This window comes from Trachemys scripta, chromosome 1, assembly GCF_013100865.1.
Source record: "Trachemys scripta elegans isolate TJP31775 chromosome 1, CAS_Tse_1.0, whole genome shotgun sequence".
NCBI classification, from domain to species: domain Eukaryota; kingdom Metazoa; phylum Chordata; order Testudines; family Emydidae; genus Trachemys; species Trachemys scripta.
In genome coordinates this window covers 106,698,029-106,725,847 of record NC_048298.1, presented here as the reverse complement: position 1 = coordinate 106,725,847, position 27,819 = coordinate 106,698,029, and the positions used below count along the sequence as shown (strand labels likewise).

At 43.3% G+C, this 27,819-nt stretch overlaps 1 protein-coding gene across 1 annotated transcript in view; it reads left to right on the top strand.

Annotated features, from left to right (window-relative positions):
* The window catches only part of KDM5A (lysine demethylase 5A), a 79,046-nt gene that overhangs the window by 48,476 nt on the left and 2,751 nt on the right, over positions 1-27,819 (top strand). Inside the window, exons 18-26 of the mRNA XM_034780542.1 lie at positions 7,750-8,105; positions 8,643-8,781; positions 9,764-9,943; positions 10,317-10,472; positions 13,584-14,135; positions 14,866-15,009; positions 19,275-19,434; positions 19,759-19,979; positions 22,710-23,120. Of these exons, the coding sequence (XP_034636433.1) occupies positions 7,750-8,105; positions 8,643-8,781; positions 9,764-9,943; positions 10,317-10,472; positions 13,584-14,135; positions 14,866-15,009; positions 19,275-19,434; positions 19,759-19,979; positions 22,710-23,120 (2,319 nt within the window). The remainder of the gene's footprint in view (positions 1-7,749; positions 8,106-8,642; positions 8,782-9,763; positions 9,944-10,316; positions 10,473-13,583; positions 14,136-14,865; positions 15,010-19,274; positions 19,435-19,758; positions 19,980-22,709; positions 23,121-27,819) is intronic.

The window sequence follows — 27,819 nt, the reverse complement described above, 5'->3', positions numbered from 1 at the left end:
GGAGTCCAATATAAAGTTAATCCATTCAACATTCCAGGACTTCGGTCTGCTGATAAATATGCAGAAATATACCCTCTTCCCCGGCTCAGAGGATAGAGTTTATCAGGGCTAGCCTCGATTCCGTTCAAGACAGGCTTCCTCCAAGAAGGGCAGTTCCAGGTAATAGTAATGCTTATAGAGAGCCTCAGAGTTCACCCCATCATAACAGCAAGCAATTGCTTGATGCGTGTGGGCTACATGTCCTCATGCACCTATGTGGTGCAGCATGAAAGACTTTGACTCGGACCTCTCCAAACGTGGCTAGTGTTCGTATACTCGCCAAGCAGCCACTATTTGGACACAGTCATCGCAGCTCCCCTGTCAGTGATAGTCTCCCTCAGCTGGTGGCTAGACCTACTGACTGTGCACTTGGGAGTCCCGTTCTCAAGATCCCAACCATCTATATCTGTCGTTACAGATGCTTCATTGATGGGCTGGGGTGCTCACTTGGGTTCCCTCAGAACTCAGGGCTTCTGGTCTCTGGAAGAGCGCTCTCTACACATCGTCAGGGAGCATAGGAGGTTCTCTTGGCTTGCCAGATGTTCCAGCAAGAAAGTGTCAGTTCTCACAGACAACACGATGGTGGTGCTTTATATCAACAGGCAGGGAGGCGCTTGCTCCTTTCCCCTGCGTCAGGAAGTGCTTTGCTTGCTAACCTGGCAAAGGATCCTGCTCCTCCTGTCCTGACAGCACATTCCACAAGAGCGCAAGCAACTTCAGCATTTGTAGCAGAAGTTCTTCTAGATGTGTGTACGTGCGCAGTTTTTGCCTTAGCAGTATCCTTAGGGCCATCTCATGCATTGGTATATTGGGCGCTGCCATCCCTACACCCTCCCAGTTCCTTCTTGCCACCCGTGGTGGTTAGTCAGAGTGCCTTTCCTTCCATAGCAAGGACTAGCGGTTTCATTTCTTCTAACTTCGAGCCTTAGGGTCTTGTGAATAGTTTGTTTATAGTAGTTAGTGTTAAGTAGTTAATTGTAGTTAGAAGTTAGTTCCAGCAGGGACTTCGCCCCAGGTGGGGCATGCCTTAAGTATCTGAGGTTTAATCCCTGCATGGATTATAACAGGCCTATGCCTGTAAGTGACCCCCACAGCAGCTGCCTCAAGTGCCTGGGGGAATCACATGTGAAGGGCCAGTCCAGCGAATAGAGTTCATTGGGGCAGTTCTCGACTCCGCCAGAGCCTTTCTTCCAGAAGCATGTTTTCAGGCTGGGTTGGACGTGATTTCCCATGTCAAGAATCATCAGCTCACCACGGCTCACACCTGCCTGCTGTTGTTGGGCCACATGGCCGCGTGTACTTACGTGGTCAGTCATGCTTGGCTCTATCTCTGGTCCCTGCAATCATGGCTGGCATCGGTCTATAGCCCCAACAGGCATGACCTAGACCAGGTAGTGAGAATGCCGGATCACATTAGGTTGTCCCTGGATTAGTGGTTGAACCCCAGGTCGGTGTTGGAAGGAGTTCTCTGTGTCCCTGTTGTTGACCCTGGTCTCCAATGCTTTGGACCAGGGCTGGGGAGCCCACCTGAGTGAGATAAGCACTCAGGGCCGCTGGTTGTGGGATGATCTGGCCCTCCATATCAACATCAGGGAGCTCAGAGCAGTTTGCCTGGCCTGCCTGTCTTTCTTGCCCCACCTGAAGGGCAAGGTGGTGCAGATCCTGATGGACAATACCACCACAGCGTATTACATCAACAGGCTGGGTGAAGTGATGTCGTCGGTCCTTTGACAAGAAGCGCTCTGCCTTTGGGATATTGTGTGTGACATGCCATTCATCTGGTAGTCGCGCGCCTTCCTGGAACCAGGAACGTTTTAGCAGATCACCTCAGCAGGATCTTCTCTTCTCAGCACAAGTGATTGCTCCATCCGGAGATGGTCAGCAATAATCTTCCAGAGGTGGGGAACTCCCGAGGTGGAGCTGTTTGCATCCAGGCAGAACAGGAAATGCCACGTGTTCTGTTCAGTCTGAGGGATGGACAGGGGCACCCTATCAGATGCTTTTCTCATTCTGTGGTCGGGGGCACTGATGTATGCCTTTGCGCCAGTGCCGTTGATTCACAAGGTCCTTGTGAAGATCAAGCAGGACAGGGCAAAGATTATCCTAATAGCATCTGCGTGGCCTTGCCAGCACGAGTTCGGCACATTGTCAAACTTTTCGGTAGCCGCCCCACTGCAGCAACCCCTCTGGCCGGATTTACTGTCGTAGAACTACAGCAGCCTTTTGCACCTGAACCTGGCGGTGCTGTACTTGATGGCTTGGCTGCTGCATGTCTAAGTGCGGATGAACGAGCCTCGGCCCATGTTCAGCAGGTCTTGCTGGGTAGCAGGAAAGCCTCCACCAGAGCGACTTACCTGGCCAAATGGAAAAGGTTTACATGTTGGGCTTCGGAGCGGCATGTACAAGCCAAGCAGGCCCCACTGCAGGAGATCCCAGATTATCTGCTGCACCTCAAACTCCCAAGGCTTGTTCCTGTTGTCAGTCAAGGTCCACCTGGCCACTATCTCTGCTTTCCCATCCTTTGTTCCAAGGGAGGTTGATTTTTCACTCACAACATGACGGCCTGGTTTTTGAAAGGACTGGAGCATCTCTACCACATGTCTGGGATCCCATTCCTCCCTGGGACATGTATCTTGTGCTGTCGAGACTCATGGGGGGGACCCCCCTTTGAGCCTTTGGCTTTCTGCTGTCTCCTGCTTCTCTCGTGGAAGGTTGCATTCCTGGTTGTGATAATGTCGGCCCGCAGGGTGTCTGAAATCAGGGTGCTCGCTTCAGAACCACCCTATACGGTCCTCTACAAGGATAAGGTCCAGTTACAACCACACCCAGCATTGCGGCCCAAGGTAGTTTCATACTGGCCAGGACATATACTTACCCTTCTTCTTTCCGAAACCTCATACGTCAGATGAGCGCAGGCTACACACCTGGGACGTCAGGAGGGTGCTGGCTTTCTACATAGATAGAATGAAGCCGTTCCATAAGTCTATGCAGCTGTTAGTTGTGGTGGCAGGCAGAACGAAAGGTCGCCCAGTGTCTGCTCAGAGGATTTCGTCCTGGATTAAGGCCTGCATTCACCAGTGTGATGAGCTGCGAAAGGTGTCTCTGCCGGCAATCGTGATGGCACACTCGAATAGGGTACAAGCGTCGTCAGCGTCTTTCCTGGCACAGGCACCAATCCAAGAGATCTGTAGAACTGCTCCCTGGCCGTCTATCCACACGTTTGACTCTCATTACGCACTTACCTAGCAAGCTCGGGATGATGCTGGCTGTGGCAGAGCAGTGCTGCAAGACTGTGAACTCTGAGCCCACCTTCATGGACACTGTTTGTGGCCATCTAGAATGGAATCAACATGAGCAAGCACATGAAGAAAAGACGATTACCTACCTTTTTGTAATGGTTGTTCTTTGAGATGTGTTGCTCATGTCCATTCCATTATCCGCCTTCCTGCCCCTCTGTCGGAATTGTGAGCAAGGGACAGCGGCGCCTGATATACCAACGCATGAGTATGGCACTCATGGGCGCCACAGCTGGCCCTACAGATACTGCTAAGGTAAAAAAATTTGACCGTGCACAAGGGCATGTGCACACCTAGAATGGAATGGACATGAGCAACACCTCTCGAAGAACAAGAGTTACAAAAAGGTAGTAACCATTTTTCCCCCACTTTACCAGGTAATCTGCATTTTTAAATGTAGTTTTGCCTGACAGACACACTAGAAACTGTACCTCAAATGAACAGTGTGCTAATATGTGTCCTGCTTATTTGCAAGTGCATTTGAAAATACTAAGGCCTTGTCTACATACACAAATTGTACCACTTTAAAAAGGGTAATTTTTAAATGTTTGAAATTTTGAAAAGGGTAAGCAGGATGATCTGGATAATTATAGGCATGTCCGTCTGACACTGATCCAGGGCAAGATAATGAAGCAGCTAATATGGGACTCTACATTACTCTCCTTTAATTCTTTTATTAATAATTAGTGCCAATCAGCATGGGTTTATAGAAAATAGATACTTTCAGACTAACTTGATACTTTTTTTGATAAGATTACAAGTTTGATAAAAATAAGTGTTGCTGTAATAGGTTTATATTTCTGTAAGACATTGGACTTGGTATCACATGATGTTTTGATTTAAAAAAAAAAAAAAAAAAAAAAAAAAAAAAGGCAGCAACCCCAGAACTATATGAAATTAACACACATGAAATAGATTAAAAGATAGCTAACTGATAAATCTCAAAAAGTAATTGTAAAGGGGAATCATTGACTGGGTGTTTTTAGTGAGGTCCCTCAGGAATCTGTTCTTGGCCCTAGGCTAATTAACATTTTTATTAATTATCTGGAAGAAAACATAAAATCATTACGGATAAAGTTTATAGATGACCCAAAATTGGGGGAGTGGTAAATAATGACAATTACAGGTCACTGATAGAGCAATCTGGATGGCTTGGTAGATAAGACAGAAGCTCACTGTGTTTTTTAATATGGTTAAATGTAAACGTGTACATTTAGCCGCAAAGAATGTAGGCCATATGTACAGGAGTAGGGACTCTATCCTGGGAAGCAGTGACTCTGATTTTGACCGGGAGCTCCCAGTATGAGGTGGGCAAAAGGGCTAATGTGATCCTGGGATGCAAAAATTGGGGAATCTTGAGTAGGAGTAGAGGGACTATTTTATCTCTCTATTTGGCACTGGTGCGACCGCTGCTGGAATAGTGTGTCCAGTTCTGGTATTGACAATTGAAGAAAAATTGAAAAAAGGGAGCAGGTTCAAAGGATAGACACAAAAATGACTAAAGGATTAGAAAACATGCCTTACAGTGATCAGACTCAAGGAGCTCAATCTGTTATAGCTTAACAAAGAGAACGTTAAGAATTCCTGTGGAATGGAAGTCTGGCATTAGTTGAGTGCTCTGAGCATTCTTTATCTGAATGTATCAAGTAACGCGGTCCAGATTTCTTTGAATTCATATAATCATTTTCTACGTTGATAAGCTATTTCTTTTGCAGCTAATTCAGACAGGTTCAAATACCACTCCTCTATTCTGGGCAGAAGTCTACTCCTCTGTTTTTGTAAAATCATTCGCTTGGTAATAATTGTGGCCCTCGAGTCAATGTCTGTGTGGTGGAGTTAAACCCGGCATAGTAGGTACAATTACCTAGGATATAATTTTCAGCTGAGGCTAGGTTGCTGAAGCAGAGCCCTATTTTCACTCTTGTGTCCCCCTCTTTCTGCAGCTGCCTGATTGTTGGACAGTGTCACAACACATGCGTCAGAGTTCCTTTTTCTTTATTAAAGCACCAACAAATATCCGAGGACAAGGGCCACATCTTGCACAACCTCTGTGGCACCCAGTATATTTGGAATAGAATCAGTCATAGCCTGAAATCCACAGAAGCATTTTTAATAAGCCGTAACATGCTCGGCCATTGGGGTTCTTTTAATGGCTTGATAACTTCCCTTCCAATGCTTTCACAAAACTCCAAACCAATGCAGTTCCTCTTCGTTAGTAAAGCATGCATTGTGGATGTTGGCCTGGGAGTTTATGAAGCTGTTCCCGGTAGCTCTGGGGCCTATGGCAGTCTTAGGACATCCAGACCAAATTGATACATTAGTAAGGGTTTTGCTGTAAGTACTGCCACTCCGCTGAAGTTGGCAAATAATATAGTTGTTTTAGTGTTAGAAAAGAGAGACCGCCCTCATCCGTGAGGAATTGGGAAATCCATATAATTCCCTTGCTCAGCTAGTTCTTCCAAATTATATTTTCCCCCCCCAAATTTGCAAGACTGGGTTACCCCAGATATATGCTGTTGTATGACGGTAAGGATGAAACTGGTACTTCTTAGTTAAGATAGCCCAGACTCTTTTCATGGTTGCAACTGTAGGCACCTTGTTTTTCTCCATCAGATAAAAAGAGGAACCCAGCAGACCTGCAAGGGGAATTGGATGCATCAGTACCTACCCATGTGGGTATAAGAGTGTCTGCATTTTGGAATCAGTTTACACCAGTAACACGATAAAAGCATAGTAATAATTTGGGGTGTCTGGGAACCCAATCCCCCCATCCCCTTAGCTATAGGGAGTTGGAATTTAAGTGTTAGTAGTGGGCCTTGACCAGGATCCCGCAGAAAGGCTCTAATAATGTTGTTGTTAACGTCTCTAAAATAAGATGGAGGGGTATATACAAGTGGGCCACTTAGAATACAGGGGAGCCTTGGCAGAATATTATTTTTTTATTGTATTTACCCTTCTTCAGAGGCTCAGGGAAAGAGGATGCCACCAATTTGTATCATTAGTTACTTGAGAGAGTACAGGATTTAAATTTACCTTAACTAGTTCTTAATATTTCTTGGTACTTTTATATCTAGGTATTTGATTGCATCTGTGACAGTTCCATTGGAAAAAAGCCTTGCCAGATGACAACCAGGAGATTGCCTTAAATTTTTAACAGTGAGGGTAATTAACCATTGGAACAATTAACCAAGTGTGGTGGATTCTCCCATTACTGGCAAATTTTAAAGCATTGGATGTTCTTCTAAAAGATGAATGCTCTAGGAAATGTTTTGGGGAAATACCATGGCCTGTGTTATACAGGAGGTCAGACTAGATGATCACAGTGGTCCTTCTGGCTTTGGACTTCATGAATCTATAAACCTCCCTAGAATAGATGCAGTTATACCAGTATAAATGTGCTTGACTGGTAGAGCTTCCTCCTGTAAGAGTAGAGGAGTATGCTATACCAAAATAAACACATTTATACTGGCATAACTATGTCCACCTTCAGGGTTGTACCAAGATAGCTATCTCAGTTAGAGGGTTAATTTTTCATCAAAATAGTTGTAACAGTACAAAAACTGTTATAGGCCAGGCCTAAGTGTCCAATTCAATAAAGCTCATGATATAAAGTCATTAACTTGCAAATTTGGGGTGTCACATAGCAGAAGCTTGTTGGCTCTCTGAATATTAGAGGGCTCTGAAACAATGAGATTATTTGCAACTGCAGGTGTTCCCCTTAAGTAGGTGGTGGACATTGGCATTAATGTTACTCATTGTTAGGTATTGGATGGAAGGGACAGTGATCACCCATCCACGCAATCCCACCATCAATGGATTTGCAAAATAAGCAAAACTATTCCCCTCCCCGCCCCGTATATTCCACTAGATTCATAGTTTAAAGCTGGAAGAGACTATTAGATCATCAAGTCAGACCTCCTGTGTATCACCAGCCCTTACATTTCACCCAGTCACTCCTGTGCTGAAGCCAATAACTTGTGCTAGTGTTTGGCTAAAGTATATCTTCCTTAAAGACATCCAGTCTTAATATGAAGAGCCCAAGAGATAGAGAATCCACCTCTTCCCTTGCTATTTTGTTACAATGGTAAATCACTCTCATTGTTAAAAATATGTGCCTGATTTCTAACTTTCTAATTTGACTCTGTCTGGCTTCAGCTTCCAGCTATTGGTTCTTTTTCCACCATCCTGAGTTGGTTAGCAAACACTGGTACGTGTTTAGTTCAGATCATCTGTTACCTGCAGCTATGAGTGTTGATGGTTTAATAGTCCAGATGGCATATAGTGGAATAGCTCTGAACCTTTATGTGGCTGGTCATTTTAAGTTGAAACAGCTGGTTGACTAGCTCTTGCTTTGATTCTACTGTGCATATTTGTAGCTGAATGGCTGCCTATGCTTGCTGTACATCTGTTTCAGAATCTTTTGGATGATGTGGAGGAGTTTCACGAGCGTGCTCAAGAAGCTATGATGGATGAGATCCCAGACTCTTCCAAGCTGCAACTGTTGATAGACATGGGCTCTGGCCTCTATGTGGAACTTCCGGAACTGCCCCGGCTGAAGCAAGAGCTGCAGCAGGCACGTTGGCTGGATGAGGTGAGGTTGACTCTCTCGGACCCTCAGAGGGTCACTCTGGATGTGATGAAGAAGCTGATTGACTCAGGTGTGGGGCTGGCACCACATCATGCTGTAGAAAAGGCCATGGCTGAGCTGCAGGAGCTGCTTACAGTATCCGAGAGATGGGAAGAGAAGGCCAAGGTCTGCCTGCAGGCAAGGTGAGCATGCTGTGCTATGTCATAGAAGTCCTCTTTAGTTCGAAGGAGAATGTCCCCTTAAGTAAATATCCTGTCTGTCTTAGGAACGTAGTGATGAGCGGGGCTGTGAAAATCTAGCCAGTTTCTTCACTGTTTGATGCTGTCTGTCTCACTGTTTTTAAACTGCGAGTAGTGAACTGTTGTAGTAGAGATTATGCCCTGTGGGGGTTGGCAGTGGCCCGGGGAGAAGTAAGCATTCCCAGAATGACTTTCCTTTTGTTTCTTTACTCTCATGAGATTGTCACCACCATCAGCTTCCTGTCAAGGTCATAAGATTGAATTTGAGGTCAGTTGCTGATGCAGTGTCCTCTGACCTTGGTGGTGAATAGGCCATCAACTTCCTCATCTCTGCTGGCATCTAGTAGTGAACAGCCCCCTCCAAGACCAGCGCTGTGGTATCTTGCACTGCAGTGCAGTGATACAACTGCCCTGCCACCTGACTTCACTTCACTGGCACTTTGTTGAGATAAGACTGGAATCAGGTTTTTCTCACGCTAGACCACGACAAAGTATGATGGCCCTGGAAAGCGTTGTGAATGAAGCAAAGAACATCCCAGCTTACCTGCCCAATGTATTGGCACTGAGAGAAGCCCTGCAACGAGCTAGAGACTGGACAGCCAAAGTGGAGGCCATTCAGGTAGGGCTAATAGCAGGCAGTGAAATCTGTTGGCATGTGCTCCTTTCTCTTAACAGCTCTGCCCTTGAAGGAGGTCAGAGGGGAAGGGAAGCTTATTTGAACTTTTAAACTTGCTTACCTTGTTCTTTCCATGTTTTAACTCTTTGCTCTTCGTTCTGGGCTGCCATCTGTTTCCTCATGGGAAACCTATTCCTTTCTTTTTCCCTTTCCTATGGGCATCCCACCATGAACCACAAAAGCCATCAATTTTCTCCATTGCCCCAAATGCAACTCTGTAAAGGCCCTTATTTGGTCTTAATACTGTTTGGTCTACAAATTGCCACTGGAGATGCGTAGCTGTGATGCAAGACTCAGTACATCCAGGTCATTGAGCTGACTGTGCAAAGGATTTTTTAAAAATTTTGATTATTCCACATGTATTTAGTGCTTTCATTAGGTGCCAGATTTGACAGCCCTGGAGACAGAAGTCTTCTATCTACAGAGTAGGTACAACGTGAGCGACAGTAGTCCAAGTGTCCCCTTGGCACTACCCTACTGATGTACCTCAGCCTTGGCTAAGAGGGTCACCTTTAGGGAAAAGAGGGGAGTTGTCTCCATGGTCCATGCAGTTCTTGACATTTGGGCTGAGTCTGCCATTGGTGGTGGTGCTGTGTTTTTGATGCAGTCACGTTTACTGGGAGGTAGACTGAGAACTATCAATTCATTTCACATGGGCTCCTGAGCAACCATCAGCTAGTAACTTTGGGTTACTCTTAACCTGGTTGGATTTGAACAAGCACCCGAGGTGAAATGCTATCTGATTACTAGTTCCCTGAGTCAGCTAGTTCCATCAGAGATTGTCCATTAAATGGTAAGTTTATATTACACAGTAATAGCTATCAAAATATCAGTCAGATGGAGGGTGGGTTTCAGGGCAAAGTTTGATCAATGATTAAGTTCAGTGCTGGAGTTCCGTGGTTCAGAGTATTGTGTTCTACCCCAGAACTGTAGCAACTACGCCTATCTGGAGCAGCTGGAGAGCTTGTCTGCAAAAGGCCGTCCGATACCAGTACGTCTTGATGCCCTGCCACAGGTGGAGTCACAGGTTGCAGCAGCCCGTGCCTGGAGGGAGCGCACGGCAAGGACTTTCTTGAAGAAGAACTCAAGCTACACACTGTTACAGGTGAGCAGCAGTCAGTTATGTATCAGAGCCAGGAAATTGGCCTTGGTGTCCCTCTGCAACCTTGGAAGTGGGCATATGAGTTATAGGTTACCCATCCATATGATGGTAGGGTCAAACATAAATTTCAATTCCGTGTCAAGGAGGGACATGGTCATGTACAGTCTCCTTTGGGTGAGTTTGTGTACTGAGGGTTTCTGCTATTACTGCTAAGGAGGTGGAGTAGAACTTGTGATTTGTGGGAAAAAGGAAAAAGAATTTCTACTATGATGTGTAATCATTCCATAATATATTGTTCTCATCTGTGCTTCAGTGCCTTGTATCGGTTCATCTGACTAGTGTCTTGGGTTTTACATTGTTGCCTTTGTGTTTAAAGGTTCTGAGCCCCCGGAATGATATTGGGATTTATGGAAGCAGCAAGAATAGACGGAAGAGGGTGAAGGAGTTAATGGAGAAGGACAAAGACCTTGATCTGGAATCCCTGAGTGAACTGGAGGATGGTCTGGAGGAAGCCAGGGACACTGCATCTGTGGTGAGGAGCTATGTAGAAGGGCTGATGTCTTCTGCGGCTTGGGGGCTTTTGAGAGATCCTGTCTGTTTTAACCACTAATAGCTCGCTTGCATTTAAAGTCCAGCCTGCTAAGTATTCTTGTCCTTGTGGAAATCATGAGGACCATTAAATGAATCCCACTAAAATGAATATCTCAGTAATAGGCCTGATAAAAGCAGTTCAAGTGTTTTTAGGGATGTTTTAAACACATTTGGATGGTGGGAGGAAAGGGAAGTACAATTCAGAAAGAAAATGCATTGGGGTAGAATAGGAGTTTGCTGAGGAAAGCTTTAATTGAACAAGGGTTAATAAATGTGCACTCTTCCATTCACCATTTCTGTACATAAACTGAAATCCTCAAAATACCTGAAAAGAATGAGCTGCCACCACCCACAAAAAGCAATGTGAAAAAGATGTGATTAGATTTCACCCTGCCATGCGCCAAACTGAACTAAGTTCTACCCAAACAATGTAGTCTTCAGAAATTTACAGTTAAAGAAACAGACCTGTTTAAAGCAAAATGTTGGTGCAAGCAGATGAAGTATTTGAGAAGTTCTCTTCCCCCCTCCCCCCCCCCTTTTGGTAGGGGTGTGCAAAATTTTCCCTACTAAGGGCTGTGTAGCCACTTACCAGTAGATGAGGTCATCACATTATTGATATTAGGAGACGGTTACGGTTTCTCCCAGAGCTTTAATGCAGATAGCAGCTGTTATGTTCTAAAAACCCTCTTACATATGTATGAAGCTATTCCATCCCCCTCCCACACAAACTGCAAAAATAGGGTTGAATCACTTGTTGCCTGGTACTAGTCTTTTCTTGGGGGGTGGGGGGGGAGTTGATGAGGTGTTTTTGTTTGTTTTAATTGTGAAAAATGTTACATAAGACTAGTCCATAGTGACTGGATGATACCAGAAATTAAAGTAAGGGCCCAATAGACATCATCTAGATTTCCTTCCTAAAGGAGTGAGGAAAATTGGCACAGACTGAGATCCTGCAGTTATGCCACTTTGTGTGTGATCATTAAGGCTAAGACTTAATCATGGGTAATTTTAGTGAAAGTCATTGACTGGTCATGGCCATGTCACCTGTCCATGACTTGTACTATATTCCCTTGACTAAATCTTGAGTGTTCTGTGGGGCTCTGGGGGTGCAGCTACTGCTCTGGAGGGGGGACTCTGGGGTGCCCACTGGTGCTCTGGGGGGGTGGGGCAGCCCAGGACTGCCACTGCTGGTGGGGGGGCCAGTGCAGCTTGCCCCAGGCCGCCCGAGCTGCTTTGGCAGCCCTCGGATCAGTCGCACCTGCTAGCTGCAGAAGACACGGTGGTCACGGAATCAGTGTCCTCCATGACAGACAGCAGCCTTAGTGATGATCCATCAAATCTCCAGTTCAGCATGGTTAGACCATGTCTTTACTTCGATGAGAGACACTAAGGAATACCCAGGTGCTACAGGGAAGGATGGTGGTGATTCAGTAGGTGATGCTCTGCTTTCTGAATTGGTGTTAAACCTATGCCTAATTATATTGCATAGGGAGGGTGGGGCACTGTACTGTTGGTGACTTGTCTTAGATCCAAGCTCCTGTCTCCTTGTGATCATTAAAGAGCCCATTGTCTTTCACGTGGGATACTCCTGGGGGAATTCTGCGCCCCAAAATTAAGTTCTGCACACACTATTTGAAAATTCTGCATATTTTATTTGTCAAAATAACACAATATAATCATGCCAGTTACAATTATTTTGGTAACTTATTTCAAAATATCTGTCAGCAAGTATGTCTGTAACAATACAGACCAAAAAAGATTCTGGTAATTTTTTTTGACAAATAGATTCCTTAAGAGGCATATTAATACAGAACTTTGTGTAATTCATTTAAATTACAATACAGAGCTGTTTCCTGCACCTGTCAGAAGCAGTGCAAAGGCTTCGGGGAGTCAACAGTAACGGAGGAGCTGAGGGAGAGGGAAGGAGCCTGGAGTGAACCGGAGGGTGTTGGGTGTAGGTGGGGGGTTTTCCTTGGGTTGGGGGAGAGGCCGGGGAGTGTGAGATTGTTAGGGAGCTTCCCCCATGCAGACCCTGGCTGACCCCAAGCCTCTCCCATTCAGTCAGGCACGTCTGCCCCTGTCACTGCACCCCTCATCCCCATGGGTCTCTGCAGGCCGCCCTCTTCCCCCCCCGCCCCTCCCCCTGGTCAATGCTGTCCCCTCACTAGCGCCTGAGACCATGCTCCAGTCTGTCCCCCCCCCCCAGCCATTCTGAACCCCAGTCTGTGACCTCCCCACCCAGCAGCCCTGTGTGCCCCACTCTGTCCTAACCTCAGTTTGCAGGCAAGGTGCTCTGATGAACTCTACTCCTGGGGGAATTCTGCAGCACTGGGCATAGAATTTTGTATTTTCCCGCATAAAATGCATTTTGCCTACGTGCTGCAGGTCCGCTTTTTGCACACAAGAGGCCACTGTGGCACTAGAACAGCGGCATGAATGCAGCTGGCTGTTCTGGAGCCACAGCGGCCTGTGGTGGGCAAAAGGCAGAACTGCAGTACTTCTTAGGCAAAATGTTTTTTATGAGGGGAAATACAAAATTATGTGAGACAGATGAATTCTGTGTGTCTGCAGATGCGCAGAATTCCCCAGGAGTAATGGGAATAGGGGGCATTAGTATGGGTTTCTGATCCAAACTTCAATTTGAGTAAGTACATTTTGCCCTCTAATTTCCCCCTGCAATTTAAATTGGGAAACGTGGCATTGCAGTAACTCTTAGACCAATGCTTCACTTGAGAGGTGGCTGAATTTCAGTGGAAAGTGTTTCCTGGTACAGCTTGGGTCTCTGTTTAAGTTTGCAGAATGCTTTGTAAGCTTTTGGGAAGACCGGTACTGTATAAATATTAGGTGCTGATCATATGTCAGAAAGTCAGGGAATAGCAGGGTTCTGGGGAGGAAATTGTAACTAGAATTGCATTTTCTTCTGGTTTTTGAGTCACTGTGCTTAGGAGATTCTTGATATGTCCTTGCCTTTCAGTGTTGTTTACTCTGGTAGCAAAACCTTGTGTCCATTTGCTGTGAAGGGTTATCGGCTATCACTCTCTGTGCTGTGCAGGTGGCTGTATTCAAGGACCGGGAGCAGAAGGAGATCGAAGCCATGCACGCCCTCAGGGCAGCTAACCTGGCTAAGATGACCATGGTGGACCATATAGAGGAAGTCAAGTTCTGCATCTGTCGCAAAACGGCTAGTGGGTTCATGCTACAGTGTGAGCTCTGCAAAGACTGGTTTCATAGCAGCTGTGTGCCCCTCCCCAAAACCAGTTCCCAGAAGAAGGGCTCCAGTTGGCAGGCCAAAGAAGTCAAATTCCTGTGTCCACTCTGCATGCGTTCTCGAAGGCCCCGACTTGAAACCATCTTGTCTCTGCTGGTATCCCTGCAGAAGCTACCTGTCCGGCTGCCTGAGGGGGAGGCATTGCAGTGCCTGACTGAACGTGCCATGAGCTGGCAGGACCGAGCACGGCAGGCTCTGGCCACTGATGAACTGTCCTCTGCTTTGGCCAAGCTTTCTGTTCTCAGCCAGCGCATGGTGGAGCAGGCAGCCAGGGAGAAAACAGAGAAGATAATCAGTGCAGAACTACAGAAAGCAGCAGCTAACCCTGACCTACAGGTAGGGTGTGTGGGGGTATCTTACTCTTTACCTCTTCACTATGATTCGCCAGTCTTCTATGGGCACTTTGGGAAGGAAGCAGTTATGTGTTGAGCATTAGGTGTCAGTCATTTAGGTTATTGATTTGATTGTAGCTCCCAGGTAATGACAAGAAGTCATCAGTAGGCTTAGGTATTTATAAGACACTCGAGGCATCTAAATGCCAGTACTAGCTGGCAAGTTGAGTGGCCTGTATGAAATGTTGGCCTTAGTACTGTTCCCAGTAGATAATTGTCCGGAAAGTAGTTGATGCCTTTTTGGCAGTTTCAGGGAGAACTGCAAGTGTTCTACTACAACTGCTAAGGATGTTTCCTCCATATCAAGATTGGGGCTTACTGAGATGATGTGATGAGGAAGAAGCTTGTGTTACCACTGACCATGCTTTGACAGCTCTGGATAAAATGAGGAGTCAGTAGGGCTGTCAGCCAGTATTTCTCAAAAGGATTGGAGAAGATAAAAAATTAATCCCCTGTGGCTTATTTCTTAGACATCATCCCAGGTTTTTGCCCAGACCTTAAGATATAGTGACAGTTTTGCCTGGGTTCTGCTATGCATGTACAGACTATTTTTGAAGCCAAAGGAGGGCAACTAGCCTTCGTATAATCATTCTTTCCAGCAGTGATTTTTGCTGCAGCTTCTTACTGTATCCATTTGTTTACTGCTTCATTCATATTTTCCTTTTGTCACTTAGGGTCACCTGACCAGTTTCCAGCAATCAGCTTTTAACCGTGTGATAGGGAGTGTGTCATCATCCCCACGGCAGACCATGGACTATGATGATGAAGAAACAGATTCTGATGAGGACATCAGGGAGACATATGGCTATGATATAAAGGTAATAACCTAGCATGGGTACTAAGGGCTTGTCTGTACATGGATTTATTTCCACATGTGAACATTGCCCTTCTGGAATAAGAGTACCTTTTTCCAAGTTAGTTTAATCCCCTTTGGAAGTGGATTAAGCTAAACCAGGAAAAAGCATTCTTATTCCAAAACAAGTGTCCATACGTGCAGTTTACCCAGAGCAGCTGCTTCATTTAAAAATCAGACCCTACCTTATTCCAGAATAATTTCTATTTGTAGACAAGACATAAGATACATAATGTGGCCTTGTGCCTGTCATGAGAGGTTTTTGATGGGTTTCATCTGTACATAATAGATTTGGAGCGCTGAACATTTTTGGTCATAGCATTCTTACTTAAAACTCCATAACATATCATGTGACTAGATTTAAAACAACACTTCTCTAGTACTAAATTCTAGATACTTGCACTTTTCAGGGATTTGGAGCTACAAGTAGACGAGGAATTGTATTTTATGCTATGTAGATCAGGGTGGGGGCCATGTTCTGATTTTGTACTTTTTCACACACGTTATATACTTGTCACAGATTAAATTAGTGCCTAAAACAGGAGCTTTTCACCAAACTATAGTGTAGCAGAAAGTGGGATTTGAAAACTCCATGTTCCATAAGAAGTTTTCTGGTGCTGCATCTCCTTTGGCATTTTGCTATCCATCTGTTCCCTGCCCCACTTGTGCATGCGGAGGAAGTCAGGACTACAGCTCTGGATCGATATGTAAACTAAGCTCCTGGAACTGACTCAGAAACTAAAACTGCTCTTGTCCTTAGGCTTCAGAAATAGTTTTGCTGCAGAAGAATTTTCATGAGAAAACTGCAGAGATTAGTCATAGCACCTTAGGTAGTTAAGTGTGTTTTTCAGTGAGACTATATTGAAATGAAAAGTAAAACTGTTCTCCGAGATGCTGCTCACTGTTTTCAGTGAAGAATGTGAGACAGTGTTCTCCTAGTGCAGGTGGTCACCTTAGTGATGCAGCATTGAATTTCCTTCATGAGGCATAATGCTGAGAAAATTTGAGGGTCCATTAGATTACTTTAAAAGGCAAAGAAATCTTTGCAGAATCATAAAATTAGACATGGAAAGGACTGTTAGATAACCTGGTACTTCCCCTTGTTAATGCAGGATTATTGCCATCAAAATACTTCACTTGTATTGTAACCAGTCTTGTTCTACATGCCCCGGGCAATGGGACTGAGACTATTTCACAGCTAGATAAACAGACCAATTCTCCAATTTATTATGGTCATTTTGAGTTTTAATCCAAACCCCTGCCATCTTGGGGTCATCATTAATTTTATAATTGAAATGTTGAATGGTACTGGACCCAGCACAGACTCTTACAGCACCCCTCCAAATACTTCCTCCCAGTTTGACAGCAAATATTGATAACTTCTCTTTGATTACAGTCTTCCAGCCAATTGTGGTTCACCCCATCACATCTAGTTTTACACTTTCCACTGCATCTTTAGTTAACTCCATAAATATTTGATTACTGTATTCATAAGAGGCCCTTAATTATTCTTTTCTGGATTTCCTGCAAGCTTGATAATTTGGTGTCCAGGACAGGACACAGTATTCCCGTGGCGGTTTCACCAGATTTGTAGATGGAGGTGGACTCTTGCCTTCAGCTTTGGGCCCAAAATTGCTTTGATTTGTTTGTCCTGTAATGTAAACTCGTATTTGATTTAATCTCTACTTTCACCTCTTTGAGCATTAGTTTTCCAGTTTTCTCTCTCCCATTGAACGTTTCAGAGTTTTTACCCAGACACATTAATGTTGTCCCCAAGCTGAAGATCACTACTTCTTCCCATGTTTCTCACTTTTCTGGGGGCATTTGTATTTTTCTTCTGATGTTCCTGCTTCTCAACTCTAGAGTTTTCTGCAGGTTGCATTAATGTGTAGTTTACTGCCTCTTAAATGCTTACGTGGAATGAAAAACTCAGTTTTAAGACTAATATTTGAGCTCTTGATTCTCCTCTTCCCCCCCCCCCCCCCGGTCACTATGGGCAACACAATTCTTTGTCACTCAGCACTATAATCTTTTCAGGGTAGCAGCCGTGTTAGTCTGTATCCTCAAAAAAGAACAGGAGTACTTGTGGCACCTTAGAGACTAACAAATTTATTAGAGCATAAGCTTTCGTGGGCTACAACCCACTTCTTCGGATGCATATAGAGTGAAACATATGTTGAGGAGAAATATATACACACATACAGAGAGCATGAACAGGTGGGAGTTGTCTTACCAACTCTGAGAGGCCAATTAAGTAAGAGAAAAAAACTTTTGAAGTGATAATCAAGATAGCTCAGTACAGACAGTTTGATAAGAAGCAAGTGTGAGAATACTTACAAGGGGAGATATAATCTATAATCTTTGTCCTCTTCAATGCTGTCCTTTCTAGACTCTCACAACCAACCCATATCTAAATCTTGCCACTTACTCCTGCATAATGTCTCTCTAAGGGTACATCTACACTACAGGGGGGAGTCTATTTAAGATACGCAAATTCAGCTACGTGAATAGCGTAGCTGAATTCGACGTATCGCAGCCGACTTACCCTGCTGTGAGGACGGCGGCAAAATCGACCTCTGCGGCTTCCCGTCGACGGCGCTTACTCCCACCTCCGCTGGTGGAGTAAGAGCGCCGATTCGGGGATCGATTGTCGTGTCCCAATGGGACGCGATAAATCGATCCCCGAGAGGTCGATTTCTACCTGCCGATTCAGGAGGGTAGTGTAGACCTAGCCTAAGATCTGGCCTTTCCTGTGTCCATGCTGCTAACCTTCAGTATATCTGTTTATTTTGTCTCCAGCTTTCTCCTCTTTGGTCTTAATAAATGCCATCCTGCCACCTTAAAATCTGTTGTTAAAGCTACTGCAAATATCTTAAATTATTGCGTAGACCATGTCGCCCCCTCCTGTTTACATCCTCCTGCCAGTCCTTCCCCTTTTTCACTGCAGCAAGCACAAACCTATTTTTTCTTCGTTTCTAAATTCCTTCATGACTTCTCTGTGCAGTACCTTTTATCCATTCTCTCATATAGAACTGTATACCTCTGCTCTGCCAAAGATGCCAGCTTTTGTTGTTCACTAGTCGTATTTTCCCACAAGCATCTCCTTGCATAAAGGATGGCATGGGATTTACTCCCTGTTAAAAATCTGCAGTCACTACATTATTCTCCAAATATCTCCTTAAAATTCACTTATGCCATGATTCTAATAAAATGCTTTGATATTAGCCAGGCAGCTGGTGTTTTGTGACTCCTGCTTATTGCACTGATCATAATTGTCTCATAGTTACCTTACGCTCCCCACATCTTTGTATCCCTTTGTTTCTCATCCTCTTCATAAACTGTACGCAGTTTGGGGCTGGGACCATGGATTTTTGTTTGTGTGTATAGTGCCTCGTAACTGAAGCCCTTAGATGCTACTGCACAAACTACCTGTGTCTAAGTAGGCATATAGTAGCTGATTCTGTCACCTGTTTCATGTTGGTTTCTTCACACATGATGTGGAGTCATGAATATATTGTTCATGAATGCCTAATGAGACCTAATTAAAAGCATGAACAAAACAGTCCACTAATTTGTCATTTAATCTGGAGTCTAACTTTGTATAGAAGATGTCAACTGCGAATAGAAGTCATTGGTTCCACAGTAATAGGTGTAATGGCCCTAATTTAGCCACTGAATGTTTTTTCAAAATCCCGGGCCAGATGACAAGAAATTCATGGCATTTCTGATTTAAAATTTGCCTTAGGAACCTATTCCCTAATGAATTTCTATCTATCCATAGACAGATGCCAAATTTGACAGCTCTTGCCAGGGACACAACCTGACCTGAAATTCTTCCAGAAGTGCAAAGAGTACATGTGCATATGTCTATAAGCCCCTAGTTCCTAGACCTCAAAAGCAGGGGCCTCCATGGTATAGCATTCTGTTGACAATGGAGTTCACACCTGGGGACTAATCTGTGGGGAAAGCTGGGAAATCACTCATTCTTCCACTGCACTCAATCAGTGTATATGGAACACAATCTCTCTCTAGAGCTGCTGCCATCTCATTACTTAAATAGTTATGTTAATTGCACAATATGCTGGCACTATCAATTTCTGTGGCAGGGTAGCTCTGAGCAGGTTCTAGAAGCATTGGGCTTTTGAGGATTCTGATAGGATCTGCTCCGAAGTAGATAAATTCCAGCTGTAACAGCCTGTGTGTGTTTTTCTCGCTATGTGACTTCTTCAGGATAATGCCAGTGTGAAATCTTCAAGCAGCCTGGAACCCAACCTGTTCTGTGATGAGGAGATCCCCATCAAATCAGAGGAAGTGGTGACACACATGTGGACAGCTCCTTCATTCTGTGCTGAACATGCATATTCATCTGCTTCCAAAAGCTGTCCTCAAGGTATTGCCTTTTCTATGCATTAGCCATTGAGAGGGGTCTGAGCTGGTGGTTGAGAACCCCAGCCAGTGAATGATAATGCTGATCACCTCAGGTAAGCTCAGAGGGCATCATGTCTATATGTGGGAAAGGCAACTAGTGGTCAGGGAATATGCAGTAGAAATATACCAAAATTCTTATTTGCTCATGCTCAGTGGCTGTGCGAATGCCCAAAGTTTCTGTTTGAGCCTTCTCCACCCTCAAACTGTTACTGAAAAATAATGCACTATTGTCGTGTTTCTGACCACCTTCCTGTCTGACCTATGTGATTTGCCTTCTGTTTGAAAGGTCCTAGCACCCCAAGGAAGCAGCCCCGGAAAAGTCCCTTGGTGCCTCGCAGTTTGGAACCTCCGGTGCTAGAGCTGTCACCTGGTGCCAAATCTCAACTAGAAGATCTAATGATGATAGGAGATCTACTGGAGGTATCTTTGGATGAGACCCAACATATTTGGCGGATTTTACAGGCCACGCATCCACCCTGTGAAGACAGATTCCTTCACATCATGGAGGTATAGATGTGAAGAAAGATTGTAGCATAGAATGAAATTGTGTCAATGTTGTAGGTGGTTGTTGTTTTTTTTTTTTTTTTTTTTAATGGAATTTCAGATCATTTTTCAGTTGATTTTCCCCTGGATCTTGCATCTTTTTGCAAAGAAATAGCCTCAGATCCAAAAAACCTCAGACCTCACTCACCACAATGTTTAACTTTGTCTAAATAAATAATTAGCTCTTGTAAGTTCTTCCATTGTTCTTTTCAGCTCAGCATTCCTTTGAGGGGGACATCTGAGAGCAGGTCTTTTAAGAGACACCTTGTCATCTTCCATACTCTATAGCAAGAACTCCTGCCTCATTGATTGTGCTTACTGTACAGTAAAAAACATTCCACTGCTGTCCAGAAGTTAGTGGAATTGCTTTTATTAAAAAACTAGGAAATTCCGTGCACCGAATCATAAAGTTAAAATTGCAGAGCAAAGCATTCAGAAGTAATGAATGAATGGTTCAGAATCTGAACCAGCTGGAAAGGACAGTGGGAAGACACTTATTTTGAAATAATTAACACTTTACCCCTACTGTCTAGCTTTGTATCCAGTTATTACAGGTGTGCAATATTTTACTGGTTGGAAAGGAAATTGTGTATATACACATGCTTGTCCATATTTTAATACATTTTTGGGGGGGAAATGAGGAAAAAAAAACCATGCAACTTAAACTCCTGCTCCCATTTGCATATGTATTACAGAACCAGTTGTTACTTAAGGTGAGAAATACAAAACAGCAAGTGGTGAACTCTAAAAACAGGTTTTTTTCAAGAAGATGCCTTGGTACTCAAAGCGAGGGTAGAGAGAAATACAGGATGCATACCTAGAATTGATTCTAAATTGAAATACATTCTAAGTGCCACAGGTGGCACCAGTGTCTCTTTAGAACAATGTAAAGATCTGATTCAGATCAGAGGTAAGGGTTGGTGGGGGAAAAAGCAGGCAACCATTGCCACTACAGTTAACATACTTGGCATCAAGCCCTATATTTACATCCAACGGGTTCACAAAATAAACCATCTCCTTTGCATGAGGAGCACAGGAGCCTTGCATCTGCAGTCAAACCATGTGCTAAAACCCTAGTTACGTTGACAGAGACTAACTACATGCCTCAAATCATTTATAAAGCAAGATTCCCTTTATTTATTATCAAACTTCTAATGCAGTTATTCAGCCTAAAACAAATTCACTACAAATTTCCATTTTAAAACCCCAACTAGAACCTATGCAAACTAAACAAGCATATAAAGATTTTCCATTTAAAATTAGTCGTTTTGGCCAAAACAAGCTTTCCCAAAGGTTAATCTAAAACTCACCTGCTTTGTAGACAGCTGTAGTCTGTGTCTACCGAACAAATTATTTTGCTTGGAGGTGCAATGACAGCCATTTGCTGGCACTCAGGCCATTTTTTCAAAATCATTCCACATTAAAACAATATTAAAGGAATATTAAGGTTACAGAGCAAAGCACTCAAGTCAGAAAATGATTAAGGAAGCTCTTTAGGGGCACAGACTCTTTTTTCTGTTTGTACAGCACCTAGCTCAGTGGGGACTTCATCCATGAGAGATTCCTGGGTGCTATGACAATACAAATGGTAATAAATTTATGGCTGCACACAAAACCTTAACTGTGCCCTTTCGTGTGCAGGCATTACACTACAGTCTTATTAGATGACATGCTATGTTTTCCTGCAAGAACCATACCTTACTCAGCATACAAGATAGATGTGCTCAGGGAATGAGGCAGTTATTCAATATTTCTTTCTATCCTCATTGTTCAGTATGTAACCCCATTCCTTATTTACTGCATACCATTGAAAACTTGAAGTGAATAAGGAATTCTCTATTCTATAAACTTGTCCGTGGAGCTCATCAATGTGCCTTAAATAATTTTATCCTCCATATCTACATGAAGTCAGAAATCATCAGTATCCCCATTTTACAGATGCAGAGACGAGGCAGAAAGATTAAGTCATCTGCCTAAGGTCCCTTAGAAAGTCTATAGATATCCTGAGTTCTAGTTCAGTTTAACCACAAGTGCTTGCTTTCTCTCCCAGAAGATGCATAACTTATTCATGCACACTATGCAATTTCTGGAATGAATGAGGCAAGGGGTTCTGGAGTGGATCTCAGACCAGTTCACCCAACCCTGACTCATTCTCTGTCCAACATGTGAAATGAATGAGGCTGGCGTTGTAAGGGAAAAAACCAGTATGTGATTATTTTATAAGAGTTTTGGTGAAAATAATTATCACAAGCAAGATCCGCCTAGGATTGGGAATAACAAGAACAGACCAATGCGTAAGGAACAAATGGTTAGTCTTCCTACAAATATCTTTTACATAAGTCAACAAAGAAGTATAGAAACTGCTTATTCAGAATCCTTTCTCTTAGATTGTTTTGCTTTTCCATAGGCCATCATTGATTCTTAACCCTTTCTCTTCTTACACAGTTGAATCTGATTTCATTCATCACTTTACTCTGGCAAGCTGAAAGCTAGGAAAGAGTCCCCTTTGTTCAGACTCTGCCATCCTGCCTGGTGGTCAGGCAGGGTCCTTTCTGCACCCAAAACGTGGGGAATGGGAGGTGAAGGTGGGAGGATGTCTCCAGTAGACCATAGGAATGTAGCATGTGGAATTCTCTTTTATATATATATATATATATATATATATATAGTTTTAATCTCCTCCTTTTTACAAAGGATGACAGCCTGGATGAGAAACCATTGAAAATGAGAGCGAGAGATTCTTCTGAGCGGAAACGGAAGCGGAAACTGGAGAGGGTAGAGCAGTTCTTTGGAGAAGTGAAGCAGAAGTCTAAAGAGCTGAAGAAACTAGAGAAACCCAAAAAGAAAAAGTTGAAACTAACCTTGGACAAGACAAAGGAGTTGAATAAGTTGGCCAAGAAGCTGGCCAAAGAAGAGGAGCGGAAGAAAAAGCGAGAGAAGGCAGCTGCAGCAAAAGTGGAGCTGGCAAAGGAGAGCACAGAGAAAAAGAGAGAGAAAAAGGTGCTGGATATCCCATCTAAGTATGATTGGTCAGGAGCTGAGGAGTCTGATGATGAGAATGCTGTGTGTGCTGCACAGAACTGCCAAAGGCCCTGCAAGGATAAGGTGAGTCCTAGCTTAGTTTTGTCTTAAGCAGCTGGGGGAGGGTAATGAAAACCCCTTTAAGAATTATTTAAGGTTAACAAACTTTGAGCAGCAGTGAGGGATGTAGTTAATATGCTAGACATAATGAAGGCTGGTAGGCAGGTATGACTTCTAGAATACTGAGCAGTCAGGCCAAAGAAGCTCATAGAATACGGACTTGCCATCTGTTCCAAGCCCGAGGAATTGAATTCTGCTCATCAGCATGCTGCATAGAGACTATGAATTAAACCCAACATTCTCTGTTGCCTCAAGCTGTTAGAGTAGGGTGAGCGGGGAGGTAGAATCTGGGAGTAATTCTTCCATCTGAATGGAAAAGTTATGCCACCCACAAGCCACCTTCTATATCAGTGCTGCAGGTTGCCCACTACTGTTCTATATCCTTTGTTGCTGATAACGTGAAAGACATGCTGACTTGACTCCCAGGGCTTAATTCTGTGTTTTAGCTAGAACTGTTTCCTCGCCCTGGTCTGTTTCTGAACGAAAGTCTAAAATGGACATGCAGTCCCATAAAAGAAAATTAATCTTCCAAAGCTCTTAAATAAAGCCTGTGAGCCATGAGGCTGTGGGTTGAATGAAACCACAGGCTGTACTGCCCCACTTTTCTTGTCCGAGGTAAATCTGCAGTGGTTTGGGAATTGATCGGATTATAGCAAAAGAAATCTTATCCGCCTTCCAAGGTCGTTCCCAGTTGTGGTCCTGGCTCTCCTAAGCAGCGGCTTTTAGCTCAGAGTAACTGATGGAGGTGATCAAACTTCATTCAAAATATTTTTTTTTAGATAAAATGAATTTTTCCACAGGAAAACCCTAATAGAAGCTATGAAATTGTTGTTGTGGAATTCAGTGAGGGGTACAGGACTACATGAATATGAATTTGAGACAGGGGTTGTGGAGTTAGTGTCCTGATTGAAGTGGTAAAGGCTAATTACTTGGAACTTTTAAAAAACTATAAACTGAGCAAAACACTAGAAAATATACTGTAGAGAAAAATCCTCCACTGATGGGATCTAGTTCTTTCCCATCTATCTTATAAATGATATTGCAGAATTAGTACATTTTGACTGGAAGTGAGGTTCCTAGTAGAAGAGAAGTGTCTGAGTTTACGTTCTGATAAAGTACGTATTAATTTAAATAGATCAACTTGATATAAGCTATACTAACAAGCAAATTCTTAGCATTATGTTTAGCGTTCTAAAACTAGTCAGAACATTCCTTAGAATTGTTATTTTCTGTAGGATAGACAGACCTGTTTTTGTATATGTATGTATACAAAATAGAGCTTAAAAAAATGCACTAGCCCTGTGAATAGAAGATGACCAACACTGGAATATAATTCCTTACTCTTGGGGGAATTCTGTGTCACTGCATGTGTGCAGAATTCATGTTCTCTGCAGATTTCTTTGCTTTCCTGCAGAAAAATGACTTCTGACGGGGGAGCAAAGGGAAGCCACAAGAGTGGTCATGCGCCCCTCCCTGGCAGCACAGACAGGTCGGTTCAGGTGTCCAGAGTAGCCAATAGTTATGTAAATCCCCACCAGGGGTGTGTGAAGGGGTAGACAGTCGTGTGTGTATGAGAGAGAAACACTCTGTCCCTCTAGCTCACTATTGCAGCATGGTCGGCCTGGAAGGGCAGGGCTTCAGGGTGTGTCTGAGGAGGTAGGTGTGGTGCAGGCTGTCTCCTCAGGAAGAGCAGAATGTAGCAGCCTGCCCACTTAATGAATTGTTCCCATTGTCTTTGTAAATTCCCCAAGAGTATAAAACAGGTGTAAAAGTGTTAAGGCTCCTTTACATTGCCAGAGTGGTGTAAAGGACAGTATGGCCTTATAAATGGTTTTGGTGCTTTAGTGATTAGAACTGGTCTATATTTTTGGACTGAAAAAATTTCTTAAAATGTGCTCCATGAACTGTTTGCTACTGACCTTTCTGGATATGGTCAGTAGCCAATATAAATTGAGTTTGATTCCCCCGCCCTCATTTGCTTTCCAGTTGCCTATGATGTAACACTGAGCTTGTGGCTGCATATATTTGTTGACTAATAACTAGAAATAAAGAGTCAAACCTAGCTACATTACTATTAGGCAAGGGGGTTTGGGGATTTCCTCCAATGCTCCCCCCTCCCATTCTCCATCTGTTATATTGTAGTTTAAATAAATTACCTAAATAATTGAAGCCAGATTGATTATATTGCATTATTTTGACATATAAAATATACAGAACTTTTATTTTTTTGGCGCAAAATTCCCCTGGGAGTAAATTCCTGGAACTGCAGGCATTAATGTCTATTATCAGTCACTTTTTCAACTGATACAGATATAGTTTGATGATAAACTAAAGTAAAACCTTCAGTTAGTTTTGATCATTAATTGTTGCTTTGCTTCAAAAATATTACCATTTCAGTTATTTTCCAGTATATCTTGAGTTCAGTTTCATGTGGTCCTATAAGCAGAGTTCCAGCAGTTAATGGCTTTGATAAATGTACCAGTAAATTGTTTTTTATTAATATGGCAGTTCCTTAATCTTCTGATTCCAGTTTCTTCTTATCGCATTCAAATTAAAATATGCTTTTACTCAGAAAATGGTTGACCTTCTGGTGCCTTTGGGCTTTTAAAAGAGTTTTAATTTACTTTTGTTTCTCTTGAACAGATTTGTTTGTTTTGTTCTACAGCAAATTCATCTAAAAGTTTAGGGTATTTTTCCCTGAAATGTTCGGCAACATCAGAGTTGTAAGTAAGTCAGGTAACTTTGTCAGCCACTGGCTACCAGCTCAATAGTTTTGGACTCTTACATGGTCTAAGGTTATTGGAGGCAGTAGTGCAACTAAGTTCATATGGGCCTGTCTTGCCCAAATGCAATAATTAGATTCCTTTGTTTTCTGCAGCAGAAGAATTTCAGAATCCACATAGCTACAGAATTTGGCCACAGAATCTAAACTTTCATTTAAGTCTTTCGTCTTTATGGTTGCAAAAATCACCTTCCAAATGTAAATCTCTGCAATGCTGTATTATTCATTTTTGTATTTAATTGAATTAAAATGTCTATTTTGGCATTTACGTGAAGCTGCTGCAAAAAATTCAGTGTGCTGCAGAAATTGAGGGCTTTGTTGTAGAATTTAAGTTCAGTGTGCTGAAAGACTCCATGAGGCCGTGAAAGTATATATCCACTTCTAACAGCCTCCTTCATGTGCTATTGCAGTTTTCTACATGCATTAGGTGTTGGGGGAGGAAGAACATAAGATAAAGAATAAAGGAAGGATTTAAGGCAAAATTAAAGAAGTGACTTGGTAGCTGAGGGGAGGCAGGGAAGAATTTCAGCTAAGTAGGATAACTCCAGTGAATGAGCTCCCTAATTGTGGACAGAAATTGAGGGAGGTCAGAAAGTCCAGAGTGAGAAAGTAGCCAAATAAATAGATCTGAGCTCAGTTAGGGTAGACCAACTCCATGAAGTGTTTGGAATACTAAAGAGCAGTTCGAAATGGATCCTGATATGCAGAGCAAGTTGGTGGAACCAGGAAGATGGGAGTAATGTTGTTCTGTTTCCTGGAGCGAGACTAGTCTAACAGCCACATTCTAGACCCCCGCCCTCGCAGGTCTAAGAATAAAAATTTATGAAAACGGTAGGGAGAAGATGGCAATTGGCAGTGAGTAAGGATGTCATCTGAGACATGGTCAAAGGAAGGGGGGATGAATTCTGGCAGGGTTCCTCAGATTGCAAGTCTGCCTATTACTGCCTGTGCAATGTGAGAACAAAGAAAACTTAGGTCAAGTCAAAGATGATTGGTTGTCCAACTTGGGCCTGGAAGCGAAGGTAGGGCTATGTTAGGGGGAATGATAGAAGATAGTCATGGGACAAAGGTTTTCCCCCTAGAAAAGGGCTTCATTATTTGGAGTTAAGCTTTAATGTCAAACTTAACTGGTAGATGGTACATGTGGCTTGATCAACTGGATCAAAATATTAATCAAAAAAATTGAATCCAGCAATGAAAAGTCTAGGAAGGAGAAAAGAAATACTTCGAGATGACCTCTAGCGAAAGGGTGAGGGAACAGCAAAGCCGTTAGTTTCTTCTTGTACCAAGCGAAGATCATTGGCTCCTTGCTGAAGGTCCTCAGGGAAGAGTGACTGATGGTTCTGAAATCTTACATATGCGAGGAGACAAACCGAACAGTTTTAGTACTTGGAAAATCAAAAGGAGGATGGTCTAGGTAAAGTGGTAAGTGAAACCCTCTTATTCCAGAATATTGCTGAAGCTAGGGAGCATGGTCACGAGTGAGGGAGGATCAGGTAAAGCAAGGAGGTGCTTTTGTTCAGAAAAGTTGAGGTAAATAGTGGCTTTTACGAATGATGTTTGAGCTGGTATTACGTTGAAGAGTCATGAATGGAGACAGAAGTGGGGCTTAATTGACATTTTTCAAAATAAAAATCAGAAAACACCTCGTAGTGTAAAGTGATTAGGGAGTCTGGAATGGCACTATGAGTATCCTGACCTAGGACAGGAGAAGAACTGGGTCTTTGTAGTAGACAGGGGTTTGGTAGATAAGAAGTTATGATTTATGCATGTCTCAGGAGACACATTGAGTCCCAGTTGGTACCATCCTCTCCGTCTATTTAGGTAAATGCAACTGGACTGAAATTCATGGAGGTGACCTGGATGGGAGAAAGGGGGATG